The 26,184-nt window shown below is 38.9% G+C and overlaps 1 protein-coding gene across 4 annotated transcripts in view; it reads left to right on the plus strand.

Annotated features, from left to right (window-relative positions):
- Nucleotides 1-26,184, plus strand: part of LOC106919072 (neuropilin-2-like) — a 115,926-nt gene that overhangs the window by 36,690 nt on the left and 53,052 nt on the right. For all 4 annotated transcript variants that reach the window (XM_014989225.2, XM_014989226.2, XM_088002286.1 and 1 more), the window contains exons 4-7: nucleotides 6,886-7,113; nucleotides 11,854-12,009; nucleotides 12,102-12,271; nucleotides 15,503-15,658. In XM_014989225.2, the coding sequence (XP_014844711.2) occupies nucleotides 6,886-7,113; nucleotides 11,854-12,009; nucleotides 12,102-12,271; nucleotides 15,503-15,658 (710 nt within the window). The remainder of the gene's footprint in view (nucleotides 1-6,885; nucleotides 7,114-11,853; nucleotides 12,010-12,101; nucleotides 12,272-15,502; nucleotides 15,659-26,184) is intronic.

Below are 26,184 nucleotides of genomic sequence, written 5' to 3' on the forward strand. Positions count from 1 at the left end.
CCATTGTTTAGAGAAATCCAAAAGAAGTCCTGTTTGCAGTTTGCCACAAGCCATCCAGGAAATAAAGCAAACATGTGAAAGAAGGTGCTCTGGTTAGATGAGACCATAAATTGAAATTCTGGCCTACATTCAAAATGTGACTGACCATGACAAAACCATGAAGAAGTCTCACCATGGCGTTTTGAGTTCTTTACAGATTCCGAAAGCATGGATTTCCAATGAAGAGAATATGGCCCTTTCACGTTTAGCACTCCCCAATTTTTTGGAGGGGGTGTTCAGTGACAACCCAAAAAGTGTTGGTAATGTTAGTGAGCCATGTGTTTACAATGATCTTGCAAATTATTGGCCAAAACCAAAACAAAAGCACATGAATAGCCAATAAAGTCCCAGTATTTTAATCAGCTTTAAGTTCCTCACCTCACCCTCTGAAACAGCTCAGATTTACTCTGTTAACACAACTCTGAATTCAAAGAGTTACCATTTTAAAACCTTTGAAACTGTTATTTAAAGCATGGGTGGCTTCTTTGTGACTTCAACTAAGTATATTTTACAAAAACCCCAAAATCACTGTTTTCTCAGAAATTTGTGGGTTATATCTCTTTTTTTTCCATTTCTACTCTGCCAACTTGTTCTTGTATTGCAGTGGTGCATCACAAATGCTTGTTCTGATGGGAAACTAACATCCATCCCCACCTTGAAGCATGGTGGTTTTTCAGCAGGGACAGGGAAGATGGTCAGAGTTGATAGGAATATGGTTGGAGCTAAATACAGGGTAATCCTAGAAAAAAGCCTGTTAGAGGCTGCAAAAATTCTTGAGGCTAGGGCAGCGATTCACCTTCCAGCAGGGCAATAACTGTAATCGTACAGCCAGAGCTAAATTTATATAATTATGATCATGGCACATTAATATTTAAGAATGGCCCAGTCAAAGTCCAGACATAGTGTGGTAGGAAACTAACATCCCCACCTTGGACAAAAGTCTCTAGATGCGCTAAGAGTAGATAGAGATTCCCCCAAAAATGAAGTTATATTTGAAACGAAAGGAGCGTTTACAAAATATTGAAGCAAAGGGTCTAAATGCAAATGAATATCCAACAGCTTGGAGATTTAATGGTTAAGCTTTTATTATTATTCTTTTTTTTTCTTTTGGACATTTTGTATTTTATGAAACACTGGTGAGAAGTGTCTTTCCCAGAAAGCTGTTTACTGGATAAAAAGTGTTCTCTGTGGCCTAAAACAGGAACTCTTGTAAACATAAATCAGTGTGAAAACCATTAAACTGATCTGTCCAGTTTCCACTGCACTTGAGCTGGAAACAATGAGTCGTTACTGTAACAAAGTCGCTCTGTTTCAGCATCATGTGTTGCGATGTTGTTATTTTAGTTAATGGCTTTGTTTTTTTTTTTGTTACCTTCGTCCCCTCCAGTGAATTTTCGACTTCGTCTTTGTCACAACTCCTGTCTGTTACTGGGAGCACTGGGAAGGTTTTGCCAGTTTGGGTTAGGGCTTGCAAAGATAAAATGTAGTAATTATGTAGCAGACTTATAGATACATGCACACAAATAAAAAATGGTGTATAAAAAAATCACAGACATACACATAAACAATGGTAAATCAAATAGGCATGCCTTTCTTGTTGTTGTTTACAATCATGTTACTATAGAAACAGTAGTAAATTTCCAGCCAATATGAAGGCAGGCATGAGAATGTGATAGCCAATCAAATTTCACTGTCTGGGCAGTGTTCCCCCAGCTGTTATTGTGACCCAGAACTCGACACATGCATGCGCGCACGCACACACACCCCCCCACACACACACACACACACACACACACACCCCCACACACACACACGCACACGCACACACACACACACACACACACATGCATACTTGAATGCACTGATGCAGGCTGGATGGTTACTGACAAATGCGGGGCAGCTTGCATGTCTGCACGCAAATGTTAGTTCACACATGCAAACGTGCAGTTTATTTTATTTATTTTTGTCTCACAAGGGGACATTGCAGGGACATATTCTAATTTTACCTTTACTCCTGCAAATTAAATTTGAACTCAAAGTGACCCAGAACTGTCGGATACTTAAATATTTAAACTAAAATTAATACTGCACCCTGTGGGCAGCAGCTTTTGACCCGAATGAGATATGAATCAGTTCAGCTGAGTGAAGAGATTCTTTATTATTTTGTATTCCCCATCTACACAAAATCTCACTTCCACACGGAAACTCGGTGGGCTTTGTAGTGGGGCAGTTATCGTGACAACCCCTTCCAATAACTAATTTTGTTTACATTCTAGCCAGTGCCTTTAGGCGCTTCCTAGCCGCTTCTGTCCCACTACTCATCAGCTCAGTTTATTAGTAAGTCTGACCAATCATATCGCTGCCTCCTCCCACCTCCAGCTCCCATTGAGGAAAGTGGTTCCAGATCTGACCCAGCAACCAGCCAAAGGTGCTCTGCAGAAACAACAATGCTTGAAATAACAGAACAAGCATTTATAGCAGAATTACTTCCTCTGCATCAAAGCAAGTTGTGGCCTTTTAAAACTTAAATATTTGAACCACGGCACAGTGGAATGTGAGAGAAGATGTCATCTTTTCATGTCATAAAAATGAACCATTTTCATTCATTTAATATGTGCCACTGTTCAGTAACCTGACTGTTAGATTCAGCAGGAAAGTTTGTATCATCATGAACAGAAAACTGTCTGACTGAAATTTAATAATCTCTAGTCCTCTGTGTGAGTTGCATCTCTACTTTTAGCAATTTGGTAAAACTTGCTGTGTGTATAAAACCAGCTCCACTAGGAGCTACTCAAACTCTGGGCATAATTAACCCGACACCGTGCTTGGTACAATGTTTATAGGTTTCCAAACGTCAGCCTTTTTGTCTTCCGGACAATTTAATCAGCCTGATGTCAGGACTTATTGCCTTTCACAAAACCTACTAAAACATTTTTTGTACAAATATAGAACCATTTGACAGGAAATAAACAGACGATGGTACCAAGAAGCTTAACTAAAATGAAGGAAAAACATGACGAAACACAAATTTCATTACTGTTTTGCTATACTTGTTGGGTAGATTAGGTACAATTCAGAATGAATTTACATTATAGCACCTGATGTTTATGTTTAGTACTATTCAAGTTGTTTTTTGTACAGTCAAAAAGTAAAACAAATCATCCACATAAATCATTCAAAGCCCCAAATTGTTATGGGATTCCTGCTCCGATGAAGTATTCTTCGGACTGGAACTGTGTGTATTCTCTTTGCTTTGTGCTGCTGATTCAAACTATTCACAAACATTTAATTGTTCATGAAAATTACTTCAAGTCATTCTTTGATCCACACCTCTTAACTTCTTTTATCTGGTTGTTCCGTTCAGAACATGGTCCTGTAGAGGAAATCAGCACCTTGGATTTTTGTTGAACTCCTGAGATGCCTGGCAGTTCAGAGAAGGAGACACAGAGGGAAGACAGTCTTTGGAAAGAGTCAGGGAAATCCTCAATTTTATCGAAATTTTTGTATTTCAAAACAGCTTCATGAATTACATCAGTGAGACATTGCTGGATTTAAACTTTCAGTAAACGGAAGTGAGATTATTTTGCTGTTAATTGTCTTATGGCGGCATGGTTGGAGTTTAGCTGCAAAGGCATTTTTTTTTTTAAAAGGGAAAATAAATGTGGTGCCATAATAAATGCTGAAAGGTAGTTTCTGGCAAGTTTAAAAGCCCACGCTTCAAACTTAAATAACAACCAGGTGGAATCCTAACCTCTAAAATGTTGTGGGTTTTCACGCTGGTTTCAGTGAACTGTGTGTGGTCGCCTGTAATACATTTCTTTCAGTGGGTATCTTACAGTAAATAACCTCTGCATGTGCTCTTGTGTGTGTTCTTATGTGTGTGTATGTGTGTATATGTGTGAAGATGGGCTGTAAATTTGGATTTTATCTTGCAAAGAACCTGTACATGGATGTGTGCATGTCAGCTCACAGCATATACACAAACCTGCAAACTAACACATGGAGCAGACACAAAAACTCCAGTTTCAGTGCTAGGATTTTTATGATGCAAAATAATGAGACTATTACAAATAACTTAAAAAAATTATTACATATGTAACATAACTTTTGCAGTTTTTGCCAGCATGGTTTAACAGAAAAACAACCAAACCTGTTTGAAGGAAAATATAATTAAACATTTTAAGGCAACACAATACACACAACCCTTCCTTGTGTTATGTGATGATGAGAAAAGCCAAAATATCAGGAGGAAAATTGTGGATATCCTCAAATCTGATTCATTGCTGATGCTTCAAGTAGGGGGGTGCCAGCATGTTGTGTGGGTGTTTTGCTGCATGGGAAATTGACATACTGTACAATATAGATGATATCATGACGAACTAACAATATGTGGAAATACTGCAGCAATTTATAAGGACTTATAAGGGATATATATTTCATTAAAGATGAAAAATGTTTTGAACAGGTTGATATTAGTTTTGTTTTCTTATATAACAAAAACTAGGCACTCAAAACCATATATATATATATATATATATATATATATATATATATATATATATATATATATATATATATATCTCCACTTTCTTTTTGTTTCAATGTGGTATCCTTTGAACTTTAATAAATAAAAGTGGTTGCATGCCAACACATCATTTAAAGACATGCTGACAATCCCCGTCCTGAATCCCAGAGATCAACGAGACATAAGCATCAGATCTACCCGGCAACAAATACAGCAACAAGCTGTCAGCTTGCTCCTTTCACAGTAATCCTGTTCAAACAGATACAATACAAGTAAAGCACAATAGGAAATAAGATGAGGTGGTGATAGGTGTTACTTTCAATGCAAAGAAGGGACAGATCAGAACAAGACGGGAGAAAGGAGGGCATAAGTAAGTGTTTTTTTTTTTTTTCCAGGCTCTATGAACATGAAGTAATGAGAGGGGAATAAAATCGCTGCCGGCTACAAAACTGGTCAGGCGTGCACTCTCCACATACACACACGCACCTACTGACTGTCACGCAGCCCCCTAGCTATGCAGCGACTGCCTCTGCAGGGGGGCCAGACGCAGAAGAAACAGTGTGTTTATGTGTGAGCGTGTGTTTGTCTGCCACTGAGGTCACGCCGCTGCCAAGAAGATAATAGTAAAAACAAGTCTGTCCAGAAAGTGCAGCAAAATATTTCATTCATTTTGATGGTGGAAAATCTGTCTCTGATAATATCAGATGTCAATATGTAGTTAAGACTGACGCTCACGCAAATGAGACAAATGAAAATATCAGGGCTGAAAACATCAATATTTTTAGTCACAACCACAGAAGACTGAATAACCAAGATGTTCAAAATTAAATAAATCAGACACATATGGTTATCGCTTATAGTTTCTGTCAGTCTGTACTCGTGGTGTAAAAATCTAGTTTCCATGGAGATCTCCAAGCAACCTTATCAAATTAAAGTCTTTAACTTTCGAGCTTTACTTCCACAGACACGCTGTGACTCCAACTGCCTTGTTGCTCACAATGGAAAATCAATGCGGTCATTTGCATTTGAAAGAAAAGGAGTCCAGACTCTTTTTGAGTTTGAATCTCAAGCCCTTAATCAGCAAGTGGACATGTTCAAAATTAAAAAAAAACTCCTCACCCACTGCTACGATAAACACTATTTTGTGATGTATTCACGCTTCTCTTCATTTATGGAAGCATGTAAGTACAATAGCAGACACCCAAACAGACTGGGGGGAAATGGGTTACAATAAGAGGCTTAGACAGTGTGTGTGTGTGTGTCTGTGAGAGAGTAAGGGTTTGGTCACACATGGTTGGCTAAGCTGGTATAATGGTCCAATTGGTGCGACTGTGTTCAGTCTATAGTGTGTGTGAATCTGAGTGTTAATAAGGGGGTAGATCTAGAAGGTCCCATGAACTGCTGTACTCCACATGCATGATACAGTCTGCAGATTATCCGTTTCTTTGTCTGGTATTTAATATTTTTGAATACGTATTAAAAGACAGTCATGTAAAATACATTCCATTCATGCTTCACCAATTTCTGAAGGCCAACTCTCCCAGAACTTAAGCTACTTTTCCGGTGGTGGGCACCGTTAACTAAAAAGTCAGTTGCGCTAACCCTAAAACACTCATCATAATCATTAATTCAATAAATATATTGTTCTCTGTTGCCCATGTTTTATAATGTTTCTTGTTTGAAATACATTTTGAGGGGAAACATCAGAGGATCTGAGGAGAGGAAATGGAACTGCTGCCTTAAACTGCTATGTTTACCCACTTCAAAATAAGAGCAGTAATATAAATGTCTAACTATGTGACAATGGATAACCAAAACACAGATGTTGACTTTTATTCAACTGAAAATTTATAAAAACAGCCAAGTAAATTAGCACTTCAGAATTTATCTGGCACATTCATTTAGACAAAGCTAAGCATGTAAAGTTTTTTCAAAGTTAACAAACCCGCTAAACTGCTAAGGACAAATTAGCACACTAATGGCACATTAGCAGATTAGCAGAAGTGTGCTGTGTACAAAAAGTAACTAATAGGAGTATTCCCCAATTTTTTTTATTGTTATTTTTTAATCTTTTATAACACCACGCTAAAACACCAGAATCAGGTTCATGTCAAATCTTCATTTTTATTGTAAATGACATCACTCAATATCTACCCACAAACTCACAAGCTTTCAAATAAAGAAAAACATGTATGAAGGGATCATTCACAGTATTCAATTTCTTGAAAAAAATAACATCATTTCACTTATTTTATAACTGAGTCTGGCCTTTCTCTGCCACTAAGCTACATCTCCCTTTCTGCTTTGTCTCATCTTTCTAGGCTCAGATTGTTCTCGAAATTTCACAAGTCCCTCAGGCCTCATTGAGTCCCCGGGCTTCCCTGACAAATACCCCCATAATCTGGAGTGCTCTTTCATTATCATCGTGCCACCCAGCATGGATGTCACCCTCACCTTCCTCACATTTGACCTGGAGAACGATCCCCTGCCAGGGAGCGACGGAGACTGCAAGTACGACTGGCTGGAAGTGTGGGATGGACTTCCAGCAGGTACGGCATGACTTTAACTGCTTTGTAGTGGCAGGAAAACAATCCATGGTTTTATTCTATTTTGTTAAATAAATAGAAAAATGCATTTCTGTTTAGCTGTCCCGAGGTTTCACTTTTATTCAATAACTTTTTACTGCTCTTACAGCAAAAAGTCAGACACTGTAGCTTAATCCTCTTAATAATCTGCCAGTAGAATTTGTACTTTTCATCAATATTCAGTAGTTACTAAAACAAGCTCTTATTTCATGCAGAAAAGTTACATGTAAGTTAGTTTAGTCTTAGTTCAAGTGTACTAAGCCATTTGCATTAGACACTAGACCAAAAATAGTTTGTAAAATTGTGTTTATGAAGTTTAACTTCTGCATAGCCTATTATAGCTTAATTATGCTCCCATCACCATGCTTGATGTAAGCAACAAACAAACTTCAGAGGCATTCAAAGAACTGTGTTTTTTTTCTACTGAAATTAAATTACACTCAGGTAATTACATTCTAAAGGCTCTTTGTTGAGTTTATGTAGGTATACCAGTGTTAATTGGTGCCACATTTTTAGGACACATGTATCCTTCTGCTTTCACTTCACAATAGTGAAATTTGCTATTTTGTGTTTATTTAGCACACAAAATCGCATTAAAATACATCAAAGTTTATGGTTGCTAGATGATAAAAAAGTCTACAAAAGTAAAATGCAGTGGATACTTTTGTGAGATACTGTATGTTTGTGTTATTTTTGGTAAATCCATTGAATATTGTTCATGGAGATGTTCAGCACTACCTCACCTGCTTTCTGAGTCAGTACAGTGAAAAAGTGCCCTGCCTACATCCTTATTGACTGCAGTAGAGCCGAGACTATTTTAGCAGCTATGTGTTGGTAGATAAAAGCTAAGCTTTCAGGCAGGATGCTGGCACCTGTTGTGGAAAAAAAATTAAAGGGGAAAATAAAATAGGAGATGTTAAGCAGAGGGACAAAAGGGATTGGAGGTGAGAAGGAGAATGGGAGATGGTGAAGATATTTCTGGTGTAGCTGCTTGAAAAATTGGGAGATTTCACAGAGAGTAATCCATAAGGTGCAAAGACCTTGTCTCTTCTTTCAAGCAATGGAATGAAAAGAACGAGCTGGAAGCGTTTGTGGAAAGGCAGCGGAAAAAAAAAACCCTCTGCAGCTGGAAATACAGGAACAAAGCAAGAGATGTTGGACTGAGGATCAAGGCCGGGAGATTTGTGGCCTGCCTGACTTCGGGAAAGGATAAACAGGATTTCTGAAAGCAGGACCGAAAAGTAGGGAAGGGGGTTTGCCCAAAGATTTGTTCTTTATTCAAGCTACTCCTCTCCTCATGAATAACTTCTAATTTCCTCTATTCTAAAAATGGACAGTTCTGATCAAAAAGATTAACAGCTGCCAAGTCAGGAGAGGTTAAACAATTGATCGCCAAAGAGGAATCGAACATCACAGAAAGGAGAACCAACAGCTGCCTGCAATGAGCTTTAGTGTAGCGATGAATTCAGCCTGCAGGGCAATGGCAAGGCAGGGCAGAGAAGAAATGCTGCTTGCAAGGATGAAGGAATAAAAAGAAGCTGCTTCTTTCCAACATTTTAAGAAAAAGGAGTAGAAGAAAACAAGGAAAATAAATGCTGTGGCGTACAATAATGGAGGAAGAGTCCAAAATAAGATGAAAGTGGAGGGAATTTAATGGTAAGAGAAAGAAATGAAGGACTTTTGGTTTGTTCCTAAAAAGTACATGCTGGGTATAAAGTGACACCAGGTTTCAAAACCACAAAAAAATAAAAAATTATGCAACACCCTCCATACGATTTAAAATGTTTTTAATTAGATTCTGGACAGTAACCAGAGTTTTAGAGCTGCCCTTCCTCACTTGTTGCTGTGGACTGGTGGTCAGCTGGCTAATAAAAGCCAGCTTTTCCAGAAAGAGAAAATCATCTGCCTGGAAACATTTATGTTGTACTTACTCCAGTTATTCTTGTTTTGATGTTTACATTTGGTTGATCTGACACATCTAAATGTTACACAATCTATAAGGGGATAAATACTTTTGCACAGCAACAATATTCTGCAAAATATGCAACTTGAAATCTACTTCAAGATTTTGTAACATTTTCAAGTCTTTTTATCTTATTAATGTGAAACTGCATTATTCAAAGTTATAAAATGGTGAAACTCATCTAGGCTCTTAGGAGGAAAAGTGAGTAGGGAAAAAAAAGACTCTGAGACAGTATTGGGTTAAATCGCAGTGGCGAAGGGAGTGGATGGTAAAAGACGGCCTTAAATCAGTTTATTCAGTTAATGGGAGCAGAGATAAACAGCCTCAGAAGTCAGTTTTCACTCGATTAAACAACAAATCAAATAAGGCAAGAGAGAGAAAACTGAAAGATGAGCTTAAACTGTTCCTATATTTACTTCAGTGTACATACAAGCATTGGTATGCTTAGATTTTATCTCCTCAGATGAACTGACTAGTCAACTGTTTGCTTTCAGGCTCATCTATCAACCTTGGGGATGGAAAGGAAATGAGATGAGCCCTGTCTGTAAAGCAAGCTGTAAATACACAAAATCTTGTTAGAGAAATGTAATTGCGCTGTATTTTACTTTCGCTTTGTTTTGCTTGTCTTTTTTCCTTGTTTTCCCTGCTCCTCGCCACCAACAAGAAAAGAGTTATTGCCATTGTCAAGAGACGTATTTCAAATATCCAACAATTCCAAAAGGGAAGGGAAAAAAATCAATAGTGCTGTTCGATCGCCAGCTATTTTTTCTCCTCCTCCTCCTCCTCCTCCTCCTCTTCTTCATGTGTATATCTCTGGAGCTGGGAGTTTGCAGGATGAATGTTGTACTATCTCATCACACACCCTCCCTTTTTCACACACACACACGCACACACACACACACACACACACACCTCTGGGCTTTGAATCACAATCGTCTGTTTACGTTGAGGCATTGACATTTTGTGGTACGGTAGGTAGTCTGCTAGAGAGGAAAAAAAACAGCACAGGGAATCACTTAGATCTTTGGATTAATATGTAAACTCCGTGTACACTTTTACTGCACGTTGTAAAACCGTGTTTAGTCCAGAGATGGAGATGATAGATGAAGGGAAGAGAGGTGATGACACCAGGAGGATGAGCAGACGTCGCTGCTGGAGGGAGTGATAGAGATGAGTGATAAAACAGTGGAAGTAACAGCGGATAGAGACAAATTTGAGGGTTAAGGGATGAAGGGATTTGAAGACAGATCTCTATCTCAACTCGAGAGGGATCTTGTGTGAGTGACATGGTTAAAGGTTTCTGTCATGAGTCTGAGGTCTGCAGTGTTTCGCAGAAGTATTTACAGCCGCAAATTTGAGTCTACCCTATTTAAAAAATTTTATGTGACATACAAACACAATGTGGTGCATAATTGTGAATAAAAATGAGAAAAATGTAAACAGATCTTGCAATCACCCCATTAATGCTGGTACCGCTCAACATGATTCAATAAAACTAAATAGAAGTTACCAAATCATTAAAAAGGAAGGAATTCAGTTGTTCTGTGAAAACCTCAGTATTTTGTCAGAGAACATTTTGTTAGACATGCACCGCACAAATCTGGTTTTAAAGAAAAGAGTAGCAAACATAAAAGGGTGTGCCCTGCTTAGCTTCGACTATATTCAAACGTTTTGGCATAGAGCTTTTCGTGGTTTAAAACCAACACTGTGGATGACCTGGAATCCATCCTGGTGGTGGCTACATCATGCTCTGGATGTGCTGCCCTTAAGGAGGAACTGGAACGATACATAGAGCTAAACAGAAGACAAGAAAAAATAGAATCTGCAGATAATTTGAGACCGGGTTGAATGCTTAGCTCCAGCCAGAAAATCGGTCTCAACATACAGTAACAATGAAGTGGTTGAACACAAAATTATATTCACATGTTGGCCCTGACTTGAAAATTAATGTTCACACATGCTCTCCATCCTATGTGACTTAACTTGAGCTATTTTTGCAAAAATGAATAGGTGAATTGTAGTCACTAGATGTACAAAGCTCACAGAGACAAAGCCTAAAAAGAGTTCCAGCTGCAACTAAAGTGAATCCAGAGAGGCTGATACAACTGCATGCCTAAGCTTCAGATTTTACATCCAAAATTCTTTGAAAATCTTGTTTTTTTCCTGTCGCTTCAGAATCCTGCTCCACATTGTGTTGCCCTGTCACTTAAAATCAGGACAAAATGCAGTCGTTTGTGTTGGCGATACAAAATGTAAAATAGTCATGGAACACTGTAAACCCTGTAATTAATCTGTTTATGTTAATGTTATGGCATTGCGTGATCTAAAATAAGATAGCAGGGGAACCACATGGATATTTGAGTTGATACCAAATCCTTACATTTATGGTGCATGTTGTAAAAATGTGTTTTAGTCTAGAAGTGAAGATGACAGATAAAAGGCAGAGATATAAAGACAGAGGGAGGATGAGCAGACGTCGCTGCTGGAGGGAGTGATGGAGATGAGTGATAAAACAGTGGAAGTAACAACAGATAGAGAAAAATCTGTGGGTTAAAGGATGAAAGGGTCTGAAAATGTATCAGAGGAGGAGTGATATCTTGTGTGACTAACACAGTCGGAGGATTTGGTTAAGAGTCTGACTAATATTTAAAGGAAAATTGGCAAACAGCATCCAATTTTCTGGCAAATTAAATTTTTAATGGCAAAATTGGTTAATCTACGGATTCTTATTGGATTAACAGTGGGCCCTCTGATTGGCCGATACTGTGGGACCAGAGTACCTCCTGAAATCCAGTCATCCACTGGGATCCTCTCGCTGGCTTTCCACACTGACATGGCTGTGGCTAAAGATGGCTTCTCCGCTCGATACAACATGACGCACAAGGAAGTCAGCGAGAGTAAGTTTGAAGTCTTCAGTTGTGATCCAGCAGTAAAACATGAGTTTGGGTCTTAATCATCTCCTCCCAACATCTCTCCTACTCATCTTTAGCTTTCCACTGCAGCAATGCCTTAGGAATGGAGTCAGGAAAGATCACAGACGAGCAGATCATGGCTTCTTCAAGTTTCCATGATGGAAACTGGCTGCCGCGTCAAGCCCGACTCAATTATAGAGAAAATGGGTGGACGCCTGCTGAAGACAACAACAGGGAGTACATACAGGTATGAGTTTGCTGTTAACTCTGGTCATGAAAAAAATAAGTAGAACCTCTTTTAAAGGCGATATCTTAAAATTCTTTTGACATAAAAAAAACTATGCATTTTGCAACTTTGCCTGGTCTAAAAGTGTTGTAAACTTAGATGTAGTTAAAAATTCACAAGTTCTGCAAAAACGTCTGATGAAACCAATGCACAAATTTCAAATAGCATAAGCTTAAACTCAATGATTTTGTATTTATGGGCAGTTTCATTCTTTTCTCAGTTAACTGGCCACCTGTTTTGCCCAGTTAACTGGACAGTTTTGGGTAAAACAGACATACACCTAGACGTCTAAAAAACATGTAAAACCAATTCTAGATGCCAAAAACATTTTAATTTTTAAACCAAATGATTAACAGAAGAGGCTTTTTCCTGGCAATCCTTACAAAAAAAAAGCAAGGCTTTTCTGATCTTGCTTTTATTGTTGTCAAATCTAAATGAGGTTTGTAGAGTCTGTCTTGTTTTTTTCATAATTTCTCTGAACGTCGTACCATCTGCCCTTGGGGTGATTTTTCTGGGACATTAACTCCTGGGGAGATTGGCAACTTTCTACACTTAAATTGTTTTTAAATGGCCTTATAATCCTCCCCTGATTGATGGGCACCAGATATATTTTTTTCTCTTTGTTCATTTGTGATATCTTTTATCTGTTCCATTGTGTTAGCACACAACTGCAAAACCTCCTGATCTTAGAGCTGGTCAGACTTGCGCATGTTCAATTAATCAAATAAAGTTGATCAGGACAGCTGTACTTAGTCTTTCCTTCATGTTGGAAGGAAGAGTAATTCAGTAACACGTATCACAAGGGTTTTCTTTAAGTCATCACGTCAGAACTTTAGCTTCCTAGATTAGATTGCAGCACTAATTTGAAACGCTATGCCTTAAATACTTCTGTCATAACATCTCTAAAAACCTTCCTGTACCTAACCTAAAAACAGATGGTGCGCCAACTTTTACATCGTCTTTCATCCACAGTTGACATAATAACTCTATCACTGATATATTTGTGTCAGGGTTTGAGGGAGAGATAGCTGTGAGTGGGAGGGAGGCAGAGTGGTGTTTGGGTTTAGCTGCATGGGTGTGTGAGGCATTGTTTCCGGCGTTCTGTCACAGTGCCAGCTTTGTTCTGTCCCTGAGCTAAGCTTGAGTTATGAGGCTGTCTGGCTCAGGGAGAGAAAGTGAAGGTGAGGTTTAGCCCGGGCAGCCAGAGAGGGGACTTTTCGAATAGGCGCACACTGTAAACAACAGATTATGCTGCTGGTTGGCACCTTTGGATAGTCTTCCAAAGCCTGCCTAAAGCTTCAGGTTTGCCAGAGGCCAGCACATCTAAAGGCAGATTGGTTTAGTTTCAGACGGGTTATCTTTTGCGGTTTATGATCTTTACAAGCATGCCTGTAAGCATAATGCAGGAGGCTTTACTAATGCTTTTCAAAACACACGGTTGCATGATTGCATATTTTTTATGTGATTATAAACGCTTACTTGGATTTAAAGTGACAAGAGTCCCTAGAACAGCTCAGAACTGAGCAGACTAAAAACCAATTGAACAATTTTGAGCGACAAAATATAATGAAGATGGTTTGTATTGCCCATAAAGACCAGCACCAACCTTTTCAAGGAAACATAATAGGTCACCTGCCAGAATGGATGTTGATGCCAGGTCTGCACAGGGCCAGAGACTTTTAGCTACTTTACCACTGAACAAACAGTGACAGAACCCTGATGAGTGCATATTCTTCTCATTCAGCAGGTTTCTTCTAATTACATCGTACCAATTATGGTGTCTAAGACCTCAGAGTGTATGTGTTATTTTGGTGCGAGAAATTTCTATTCCATTCTTTTCTGTTGTGTTTCGTACGCTCACTGAGGTGCAGCACAGATTGATGGTGGAGTTCTTGTGGCTCCGTTATTCTAACAGCTCTGTGATTGATGAGGAACCCTCCCTGGGAAAGCTCACTTAGCATTTCTCCCTCTTTCATTTGTTCTTCACCTCCGTTCTTTCCTTTCTTGTTCTCCCTCTCTTTCTACCTTTCTCCTTACTTCTCCATCTCCTCTCCCCTCATCCTCTGCCCTGAACTATTGATTAGTTGTCTTGCTGTATCTTGTTCTTGCCCTACCAGTGCAGAAACGCGCGTGTGTGTGTTGGAAGTAATCTAAAACACCTGTCTTCTTGACAGATAACAAACGCAGCATTTTCCCTCCCCCGGTGTTTTGTACTTTACCCATGTGGGACATAACAGTGCACATTCACACAGCAGTCTCAGATTAATCTGCAGGTTTCAACAGCTCCTTTGGAGGAGAATAAATGTTTTGACCAACAGTAGGACCTTTCTCATCTTTTCCTCTCTATTTGTCTGTCTTAAATTGAGATAGCTGAAGCCTGAAGCTGATGTGTTTTAGTAAGAAATCTTCAAGTGCAGCAGCTCTAACTTTTTAGTATCAGTTGTGATTCATTTGTGCTGAATTTTTAAATTGGGTTGACAAGAGCAATTATTTCCCATCAAAAACAGCGAATCCTTACACATGATGCTGCTCCATTATAAAAACCTTATTTTAGAGCATATTGTTGGTAGTATTATGGTTTATACCCAGTGTGCCACATATGTAACTAGACAGAATGGATTTTTTGATCAAACAATGAATTCAACACAATTTGTGAATAATCTTTATAAAAGTCTAAAAACATTGAGGATTATCGCAGAATGGCATAAAATAGGCTTATTTACATACCTGTGCCATTCATCTGGAAATAATTTTTCTGTTAATAAATAAGCAGTTGTTTTCTATTTTTATGATCTTCAAGAAAATTTGTGAAAATGCTATTCTTTATGTTGAATTTATGAATGGATTTTATGAAATGCTCAGCAATGTTGTTGCAGCATTGTTCACATCACTACTTTAGTGACAGAAAAAAACAGTTGCACCTCTGTATATTTAGTACAACACAGCCAGTAGTGTAGCAGACACACAGCTTAACATCTACAATTAGCATGGGAGGTGATTATATTTATTGTATGTGAGGAAATTAAAATGAGCCGCAGGCCATAACTATTGATTTGCTGGGAAAGAGTCTCAGCAGTGCAAGAAGCACAAAGAAGCAGAGAAAGAGGAGGAGGAAAAAAGCAGAAAGATGCAAAATGCTGGAGTACAACAAGTCAACTTCCTAAGGCTAAATCCACCTTCTTTTACCAACAGGTGGACCTCCATACTCTAAAGGTCCTCACAGGGATCGCCACTCAGGGCGCCATCTCGAAGGAAACTAAGAATATTTATTACGTTTCCTCCTTCAAGCTGGAAGTGAGTACTAATGGAGAAGACTGGATGATCTACAGGCACGGCAAGAATCACAAGGTGAGCAGAACAGCTGGTTACAACTGGAAAACATTTGTGATTGTGTACTTCATCTGCTATTTTTCACATATTGTAACATTATAAGCACCAAGAATGTATTTTGCATGGATTTTACATGACAGGCACCCGTTAAGTAAAATCCAGTGCATCCAATCACATTCAGAGGCCACCTAATTGCTAAATTCAAAGTCTGTCTATGGTGCAGTTTATTTCTACTGGAAACACAGCTGTTCTGGGAAAGAATCAGTGGTTTGTTTGAGAATATTTACAAAAAGCTGGATTAATGAACACACCAAACAGGCTGTGGATGAAGTCGTGCTGAAGTTGAAAGCAGGGCATACAGCGAAACGTCCAAAGTATTTTACGAAAGAGTGGCAAGAAAAAGGCAGTGTTGCAAAAAAAATAAATCATGGACTAGTCAAAGTTCAGACCCATATCCAACTTAGAATCTGTGACAAGACTTGACAAATGATGCACTGCCAATCCTATCGTACAGAGCTTGCTTTGGCAAAAATCTCTGTCTATAGATGTGAACAGCTGGTAGACGCATTATCTCAAATGACCTGCAGTTTTAACTACAAAAGGTTGTTCTAAAAAGTATTGAATCAGGAATAGAAAAACTATTTGACACTGTTTAGTATTTTACTTTTAAAATGTTTTGCATCATTTGTCCTTTTCCTTCCACTTTACAGTGGAATGCAGATGTCTTGCATCACTTGCAAGGCACCATATGCAGCTGTAATTGACCACAAACCAAATTTTTAACCAGTGTCTCCAATTAAACTGCTCAACTGGCATTCAGCTGGAGCCCTTTAAAGGTTTACAACAAAGTCTAAGAGAGAGAACTGGTATCTCCAAGCCTGAAGCTGACTCGACTGTAAATACATTTATACTTTCTTCATTCTGTTTTTTACATCACATCTGTTTCGTGTTACTTTCTGGTCAGAGCCCTGCTGAATGGAAACATGGCTGAGCAGGTCCCCGAGTTGTTTCTGCCAGAGGTGTAAAATCATGATATATCTTCAGTGAGCATGCTGCAGTTTTGCGGTTTCAAGGTAGAAACAAACCAGGCAGCTTTTTGGGTCTTAATGGGTAAAAACGTAATCCAATAAGAAGAGTAGCTCAGTGGCTGTGGTTGTTTTTTTTTTTCCATTGCAGCCATTCTTCCCCATGTCTGTGGTCTCACTGTGGTCTATCGCCACGTCTAGCCTTGTGCTGTAAACGCTTATTCCTTAACGAACGCTAATGAATGCACATACTAGCAGATGCATGTGTTTTGCTTAGTGTGACCATCTGGGGTCTCTTTGTGGACTAAAGATCCCATAAGACTCCCAGAGAAATGATAGATGGATAAAACAGTGAAGGAAATGAAACATATGGAAATGACTGAGTGAAAAGAACCTAAAGAAATTCTGTCTCCTGCTAATGTGTTCAGCAGCTTTAAACATGAGCAGAAGTTTCCACCTTTTATCATCTCAATAAACATGAAAATTTGCAAAACCTGCAGGGTTTTTATTGCAATTAGGATTTACAGAAACTGCTATGTAGTTTTAATGTATTTCATTCAACAACTGCAGTTTAATGGCATGCTGACACCAGACTACGATTTGAAACAATAGAAATAAAAAAAAATAAAAAATAAAACATGCAAAACAGATTAATGACCAGTGCTTCCAGATTAGTCGCTGGTGTTACCACCCATAATCCTCTTTGATTCCCCAATAACCCTAGAAAGCTGAATACCAACAGATACACAGAATGGGAGAAGTGTGTGTGTGTGTGTGTGTGTGTGTGTGTGTGTGTGTGTGTGTGTGTGTGTGTGTGTGTGTGTGTGTGTGTGTGTGTGTGTGTGTGTGTGTGTGTGTGGGTGTGTGTGTGTGTGTGTGAGTGTGTAGTGAGAATGTGTCTAGAATAAATCAACGCCAGCTTGTGGTAGAAAACATTTGGTGCTGGTAAGGATGTTTTGACCCTCTTTGCTCCCTGGTGCATACTGCCGTTCAGATGATCAGTCACTTCATTAAATGTAGGTCTGAGAATCATTGTGAAAGAATGGAGGCAAACCAAATATTTAGAATTACAGAACTGTTTGGAGATTTGATTTAAACTTAATTACCAGTTTGTGTAACAAGTCGGCCATTTATCACTAAAAGCAAATTGAAATGTATGTCAAAGAGTATGAATCTCTCTAAATCGCGGGACTGAACTGACTTCAAATTTGTGCGAGTTACATTATTTGTTTTCTAATGTGCGTTGAGATATTTACAGTAAGCTGTGCTACATTTATAAATTGAGTGAATGTCAACTAATTCACTGCTTGTCCTCTGTGAAAATTACTTAACTAGCCTTTGCAACTGTTTTGCATCCTCGGTTTTTAGTAATTTTGTTTACAAATGTTCAGACTCTGTTTTTGTAATTATGTATTTATCCATCAGTGTTTTTGTTAAACTTTTTATCTTCTACTCTCCTTCCCTGTTTCTCCTAAAATCTCTTCATCCATCTTTACATCTGTTTAATATCCGTCTTCCCCTTTTTGTTGCACCTTCTCCATTCCTCTTTCCTTCCGACCGTCAGCACGCCATATTTTATGCTTTCTTCCGCTGCTTTGTGTCTGAGAAAGTCATCAACGATTGCTGTTCAACTATGCTATGATTCTTAGAGGTGTTCCGGAATAACTAGTAAAAGTAAAACTATTCAATAAATGGGAGACACAATGATTAAAAGTTTCTAAATAAAGCTATTAAATGTGCATTAAGTGTGCAGTTTTCCTTGTAAATGCAATACTTACAGAAATTAAAGACGCATTCTCATAGATGGGTGCGTTTTCGACCTCATTTTTCTTGCATGTTAACATTTGTCTCAGATGAGTGGCCCTTAATAAACCATCCACTTCACTCCAGTCAGTCACTTAAACATCTGGGAGGCAGCCCATAGGGGTGGTGCTGCTGTCACGCAACATCCTGATGATTTGTGTGATATTTAATGGTTTTGATAATGTCGTTTAATGCCTGTTTTGAACCTAAAGGGACTCAAACTGACTTTAACACGAAGGATAATGTTCAGACATATTTTGCCCCTGTTTGGAAATCCTGTACAGTCAGGACAAGCACAGATCTTCAGAGAACAAATCATTGAAAATTAAGTTAGAAATGTTGGCTAAAATACATAACATTTATGAAAAATAATAAATATTTTTATAGTTGCACCCAGAGACCTAAGACAACATAAAAAAACAAAGGTGCAGGACCAAAAATGCTGAAAAACATAACCAACATTTCAAGGCTGCTACATCATTATTACACTATTGTGGAGGTATTGGTGGATAAAATAAAAGGCAGTTTTTAAAATAGAAAACATGCCTGACTTCCCAGGACAGCACGACCCAGGGGCTAGTGCAAATCTCCAAAATTAGAAAAAAAAAAGGAAAATATTATTTTTTACATTGTTTTTTTTTTTTTTGCACATCTCTTGTGTACATTGTACAGTGCAAGCACTGCAAAAAAAAAGAAATGCTTGATGTACAACAAAAGTAGTACATTTGAGGTTTGGTGTTTGATTTGCACCAAACAAAAAAGACAAACTCATGCGGGTCCAACCTGAGCTGGGTAATGCTGAACACAAAGTCTTGAAAACATGTTTTAAGCAGGAACCGGTTCTGAATGCAGTTGCTTTAACAAAAAACAAGGTTACAAAAACATTTTTTTTTCTACTTTTTATGTATTTACACTATTTATTTATGGCTGGTGCAATTGGTAGCACTGTTGCCTTGCAGCAAGACAGTCGTGGGTTCGAATCCTGACTTGGCGTCTTTCTGAAAGGAGTTTTCATGTTCTTCCTGTGCAGACTACCTCCATCTGGCTTCCTCCCACAGTCCACACACATAACTTTTTGGTAAATTGGTTTCTCTAAATTGCCCTCAGATGTGAGTGTGTGGATAGTTGACTGTGTGTTTCTGGAGAGAGTAGCATTCATTGTTTTAAGAATCATCAGAAGTCTTCAATATCATGAAACAGAAAAGCATTTTGTTCGCAAAGTTAAAAACATGATAGATAAAGTCTTACTCTGAGACATATAGCCTGCATCTTAAATACGTTGAGACTTTCTGCTGACTTTCTTTTTAATAAATGTTAAAGCAATCCAGTTGTAATCATGTAGTCCTCAGAAATGCTGGCAGACTTCTCTGTGGTCATTGCACCACTGGAACCAAGCCAAGTCGTATAAAAATGAAAAACTTTATTCAAGAGGAACAAAGATGGATGAAGGAATGCAACATGAGAAAGGAGCAAGAGGTACTTTGAAATGAAAAACATGAACAATATTTGGAAAACAGAAAGTGCAAAATGTTAGGTTGTCAAGCATTAAACTGATAGAAAGAATGAGCTGTGAAGAGGGCGGAAGAAAGCTGGAAGCCAGAGGGAGAAAAACGAGGTTCAGAGGGGAAGAGGTGAGTGAAGGGAACAGGCTGACAGCGGGAAGAAGTGTTCATAAGGGAATCACAGAGCAAAAGAGAGAGAGATGGATGGATGAATTGAGGCAAGAAGGAGAGCGGGAATAATGAGAATAGCAGACAGGGGTGTTGACCACAAATCCCTCTGGATAAATTGGAGGTCTCAGCAACACAGCCTGGAAGCATGTCAGGAGGAGGAAAGAAAATAAAACGACGGAGTGAAGGGAGGAAGGTTGGGAGGTGAGGGAGAAGCAGAAAGAAGTGGAGAGATGAATCAATGACAAATGAAGACAGAAAAGCTGAGACCAGAAGAGAGAAACAAGACAAAGGGAGATATTACAAAGGTGCCAACTGTAATTTTGTCTTGGAGACATGTCACACACACACGCGCACACGCACACACACAAACACACACACACACCTGGATGTAGCTGTCACAGAGAGGTAACCTCCCTGAAGTCCCTGAAGTGCATATTTGTCCTGGTGTGAGGAAATGGGAGGAGATGTGGGAGGCATTTTACTATTTTATAACTTGATGCGCGCACATGCATACACACACACACACACACACATGCGTAGAGAGCAGAGTCAGCACGGACATTTGCATAATTCAGCAGGTCTCTGTGGGTCGACTCTGGCTGAATGACTGTGGTCCTACAGGCTCCCGACACACACAGACACACGTACTGAAGTACGTACCTGTACTTCAGTATAACATATCCATTTCTCTCTTTAGTTTCCTCCACTTAATGTAATTAGTCTGCAAAATACAATTAAATACCTAAGTACCTTGCAAGTCTTCACACCCCTTAATGTTACTCATGTTTTGTCTCATACTTCAATGTTGTTTTACTCTGATTTTATAAAGTTTGAATAAATATATGTGGGTTTTCAGATTTGTTAAATAAAAATTCAACAAGTGAGCATGCATTTGTGTATCTTGTATCAATACTTTGTCCTCACACCTCTACGTCTTTTGGTGTATGTTTGTATACTTTGCACAAAAAGGCTGAATTTTTTGCCCATTTATCTTTGAAAAATTGCTTATGGTGAGTATCTGACCAGCAAATTCTCACTTAGATTTAGGGCCATTTGAAAACATGACATGAGACATTCTTAAGCACAACATTTTGCCTGTAGGTTGGAAAAAATCAATTTTATTCTTATCCGACAAAAACACCTTCTTCCACGCGTTTACTCTGAATGCCGAACGGCTTGTCGTAAACAGCTGCCTTGTAAGGTTTTCTTTAAACTATTTCTTTGTTTTTTTTTTTCCATTCTTACATAAAGACCAGGCTGCGATGTGAACCTCAAATAGTTTTCCTTGTTGCAGAGCTTCTCTCCTTCTCGGCCTGTTAGTTTAGGTAGATTAAAATGTTTATGTAGTTTTGCCATTGTGCCATGCTTCCACATTTTGAATGATGAATGGAACAATTCTAAGTGAGATGTTTAAGGATTGTTATATTGTTTTATAATCTAGCCTATCTTTCTCTCTGACCTGTCATCTGTTTCTTATGTTTCGAAGATTCTGTTTGCACCGATTGTACCAATTTGTTTTGGTACAACATCAATTTTCAATATGCAAGGCTTGGTAGGTTAGCATCTGCTTACCTTCCTGGTGTCATCTTACCTCGTCCCTTTCTGAAAAGCGTGGATGCTTAGCAAATGCAGACAGACGTGCACAGGCAGTTAACAACCTGAGCCAGGTCACAGGTGTAGTTCATCAGCTAATTGTTGCAGATGCCTTCTAGGAAGAAACTCTTAAAAGTGAATTTAGGAGTTAACACCCCCAGGGATGCTCCATATCCCATTACATCTCCCCTCTGTGGATTCTAACTCTAACCTGGGAGCTAGCACAGGAAAAACTGTTTTCTTTCCTTTTAGTGAGCAAAGATAAAAACTGTAGTAAAGCTCACAGCAGTGTAACATATGACATATACAACTGGATTTCCTTAAGTTTTGCAACAAATTCAAATATAATTTCCATCTTGCTGAATTATTTTCATCATATCACTTTTACTATATAGTTGCATTTGTGTTTCTGATAGTTGCTCTGAACATTTTGCAGAATCTAATATTGCTTTCTTTTTGACATTGAAGTTCTGTTCAGATTGTCAGACATATTAGAACTCTTTTGGGTCCCTGTGTGCATTAAATTCATTTACAAAATCAACATTTTATTATCCCCTTTGAGGCCCAATTAATAGTTCATTGCTTTCCCAAATGGATCCCATAGAAAGATGTTGTTGTTCGCTTTCTCTTTACTCATGGATTTTCTGTCCTGATGCATTTATTGCATTATATGTATCAAATATTTTAAAAATAATCATTGTTGCAGTAAATCTCCCTGGACTGAAGGAGGGCCAACCCAGGTAGAACCCTTGCACTTAAGCTGATTAGCAGCTGCTGATATGAACAAGCCTGAGGTATCCAATGTTTCTCCAGGTATTTGTTGCAGCCACTTTTATTGTTGCCTTCCCATGCCATGCTGTCGTTAGCTATAGTCTGAGTCTTTTGTTTACTCCACTTTCTCATGCTTGTTTTTCCTGGTGTTGATGGTCCCATTCCAACATCATTTCAGTAGTGTAGTAAGGGTAAGTTCGGGTGGAGGATCTGTGCCAGTAGTGGGCAATTACCCAACTCCAACTTTCTCTGCTGGTTCCATTCAACCACTTTCAGATGCACATGTTTTTTAATATGCCATGTTCAATAGTACACAGTGTGACTGTGGGTCTAAGCTTCAGGAATGGCCCTAACCTCAATCAGTTGGTTATTTTTAAGACCTGAGAACTAACCAGTTTAAAGAAACTCTATCAGTTCTGCCAAGAACAACATCTAAAGGGCAGTGTTATGTATTTTCCAGGCACATTGTGCCATTTATGACACAATCAAGTAACTATGTTATCTTCAATTGTTATAAAATGCTTCATCAAAAATGACCGAAGGATAAATTTGACTTCACAAGTTGATTTCTTAAAATTGGCCTTCTGTCTCCTGCTCTTTCTGACACTCTGCCTTCAGCATGTCATAACAACACTGCTCCTCTGTTATGCCACTTACAACCGTTCTTAGGAGCGTTGGACTGAGGAGTAGTTTGTGCCAGTTGCTGCTGCTGCCACTAGTCTGAAGGAGTTTTATGGAAATATGTTGGGCTTTGTGAGAGCAAGCGTTTAGTCACCTCAAATGGCAGCCATGGGAAACTCAAGGATTTCTCAAACATGCATGAATCAAAGCTACACTCCAGCTATGTTTTTTGTGAGTGAATAACATTATAAAATTATATCAAATGCAAAAATGCCAATTTTACAAATTACTGCCTGTTTAAACATGCAGCCTGTGGTTGAGGTGCAACTCTCTTACGGACATTTAAGTAAATTTTAGTGGAGCTATATGTATACATGTGAGCATGTGTAAAATGTGTGTAATTTTGCTCCCATGGAAGTCAGATAAAAAAGTTGTTATCTCAGAGTTAGAGGTATTAGATCAAACAGAGTTGCAGCTTTGCTCGCAACTCTGTTTGTTGACCCTGAACACAACAAATAATTTAGAAAAAAGGGACTTCAGAATCTTGTCAAAGCGAAGCGTGTATACAGCACTTAGGGGCCCGTCACGCTCACAGATACTCCACACTTCACTTGAAAGTTGAGAGCCTGTAAAGGACAGCAACAAGGATAGACTTCCACATGAACATGCAAGTGCACAATGGCTCAATACAGTATGTAAGTGTGTGAGCGTGTGTACATGTGCTGAGGAAATGTTTCTTTGTGCACCAAGGGAAATCAAAAAGCACCCAGCAGCTCTAAACTCCTCAGAGTGAGACCTCATAATTACACTTTTACACATCGACACACAAACCGACACACACTCTCACATTTGTAATTACAGCCTGTACCACAATCCCATTAATTCTTGTATGGCCTTTAGGCGATTTTCCATCATTTAGGTGGTCACGGTTTCCGGTATGAAGGCCTTTGTAGGGACATGAGGTCACAGGGGGCGATTTTGCAGCATTCAGCCACTGGGTCACGGGTTCAGTACCCAGCTGGCCCAGTGGCTCCTTTCCAGTCAGAGACTCCCTTCATCCATGTCTTGCTTTCTCCCCCCCAATGGGTCCCGTTGTGTAACTGATGGAGAGCAGGAGGAAAATAATAACTCTGGAACACAGAGACACACATATACACCTAAAAACAAAACACCTATAAATGTGTAACCAAGCAAGTAATTAAATGCCCTTTGGCTCAGTTAAATAAAGCTCACCTTTCTCTCTAATAACCACATTAAGTTGAATCATCAGCTCAATTGAACAGCATCTTTTAAGATCAGTCAAACGACTTGCATGTTTTTTGCATTTTGTCATGCTACAACCACAAACTTAAAAGGGTTTTGTTTGGATCCTCTATGATATACCAACCCAAAACTGAAGTGGAAAAAACTATTCAGAGTTTTTAACGTTTTTTGCAAATAAAAATAAAACTGTGGAATGCTTTTTTTCCTGGATTATTTTGATTCCCCTAAGTGCAACCAGCATTATTACAGCAGTAAAGAGAGTCCACCTGTGTGGTGTTTAATTGATAACATGACAGCTATTTTACATCAAACTCACCAATTTGGTGAGCAAACAGAAGAAAGCCATTGTTGAAAGAAAGTCATTTTCCACAAGGGAACACATAAATATAGCAAATGTAGGAAGAGCGATCCTGGAAGAACGGTCCAATTCCAATCTTTTCATCCCCCACCAAAAAAATCTGATTTCTGCCCCTTCCAGATGAGGAACACATATCCAATAGTTAATGGTCATGTTGCATTTAATTGAACTTTTGTCTCTGATATGAGACATGCATCATAATTCTGCACCAGAAGAAGCCAGATGCAATACATCTGGACATAAACAATGACTGATGATTATAATTATGAACTTATGAAAGTTGTTTGTTCACTGAAGCCCATCACATCACAATCCAACCACTTCTGGCCTGACTACACATCCAAACAGACTTCTTTTCAGAAGTTGCAATCAATGTTCCGCAAAAAGCCATCGCTATTAGTTGTGCTTTCATTTTATTAGCTTCCTTTGTGTTGCTATGATCTTGTGACAATTATGTTGGCTGTCATTGCTCCATAAACTTTCAAACTGACCCATAAAGTTCTTCATCTATTATTACTTCTGTGAACAGTTCGGGGTTGTTAGTCATTTGCACAGAAGTCTGATTGTAGTCACTTTTAACTATTTGTATAAACTACTAACGAAAAAATTCAGATTTCAGCAAGAATTCAGAATTATACATCAAGACCTGCTGTGAGAACGTAGCTGTAGATCACGGCATATGATTTATCCACATGAGGATAAGCCTAATTTAAACTGCAGGCCACACTCTTCAGATTTTCACTATTGGAGAGTTGAAAATATGTGTCTGATAGTTTATCATAAACATTCCCAGTAAAATATGCCAAAGTTTGTGTAACATGGCAAAGTGTGAAATGCTTGAATGGATTTGAATAGTTTACAAAAGCAGTGTAACATTGCAAAGAGGCTTTCTTTTCCGCTTAAATTCACAGTAGTAAATCATCTAAGCATGTAGGGAGATGGAGTTGTCAAAGAGACAGACAGAGAGGAGGGCAGGGAAGCAGAAGCCCAGCTGTGTTTTCCAGCGGAGATGGCTGCCAGAGAGAGAGAGAGGGAGAGAGGGGGAAGACTTGACACTTTGTCAGATCGACAGAGATATGAAGCCGAGATGTCAAGAGACAAAAAAGGGTGCTTCTGGTCATGTGCTCTTGCATTCAATTTCCTTTTTATCTGTATATGTGCACAGTTTCAGAGGAAATCGTTTTCAGCATGTTTTTCTGTGTGCTGAGACTCCGAGGGCAGCATGTAAGGAAAGGGAAGCCGTCTGTGTGTGAGCAGCGACCATTCTGTCTGGATGTAGCGCGGCGGAGTGTGTTTGTGCACTGAAGGGTGACAGAGGGCGTTTATCTCTGCACTGTGTGTGTGAGGATTTAAAGATGTTTTCCTGCGTGTGTGTGGTTGAGTCAAGAGGACGTGAGAAGAGGCTTCCTCTCCACATACTTACATCTTTGATTTATC

The sequence above is a fragment of the Poecilia mexicana genome, unplaced genomic scaffold (genome assembly GCF_051168715.1).
Source record: "Poecilia mexicana isolate PSO_F unplaced genomic scaffold, ASM5116871v1 scaffold_2, whole genome shotgun sequence".
Classification (NCBI taxonomy): domain Eukaryota; kingdom Metazoa; phylum Chordata; class Actinopteri; order Cyprinodontiformes; family Poeciliidae; genus Poecilia; species Poecilia mexicana.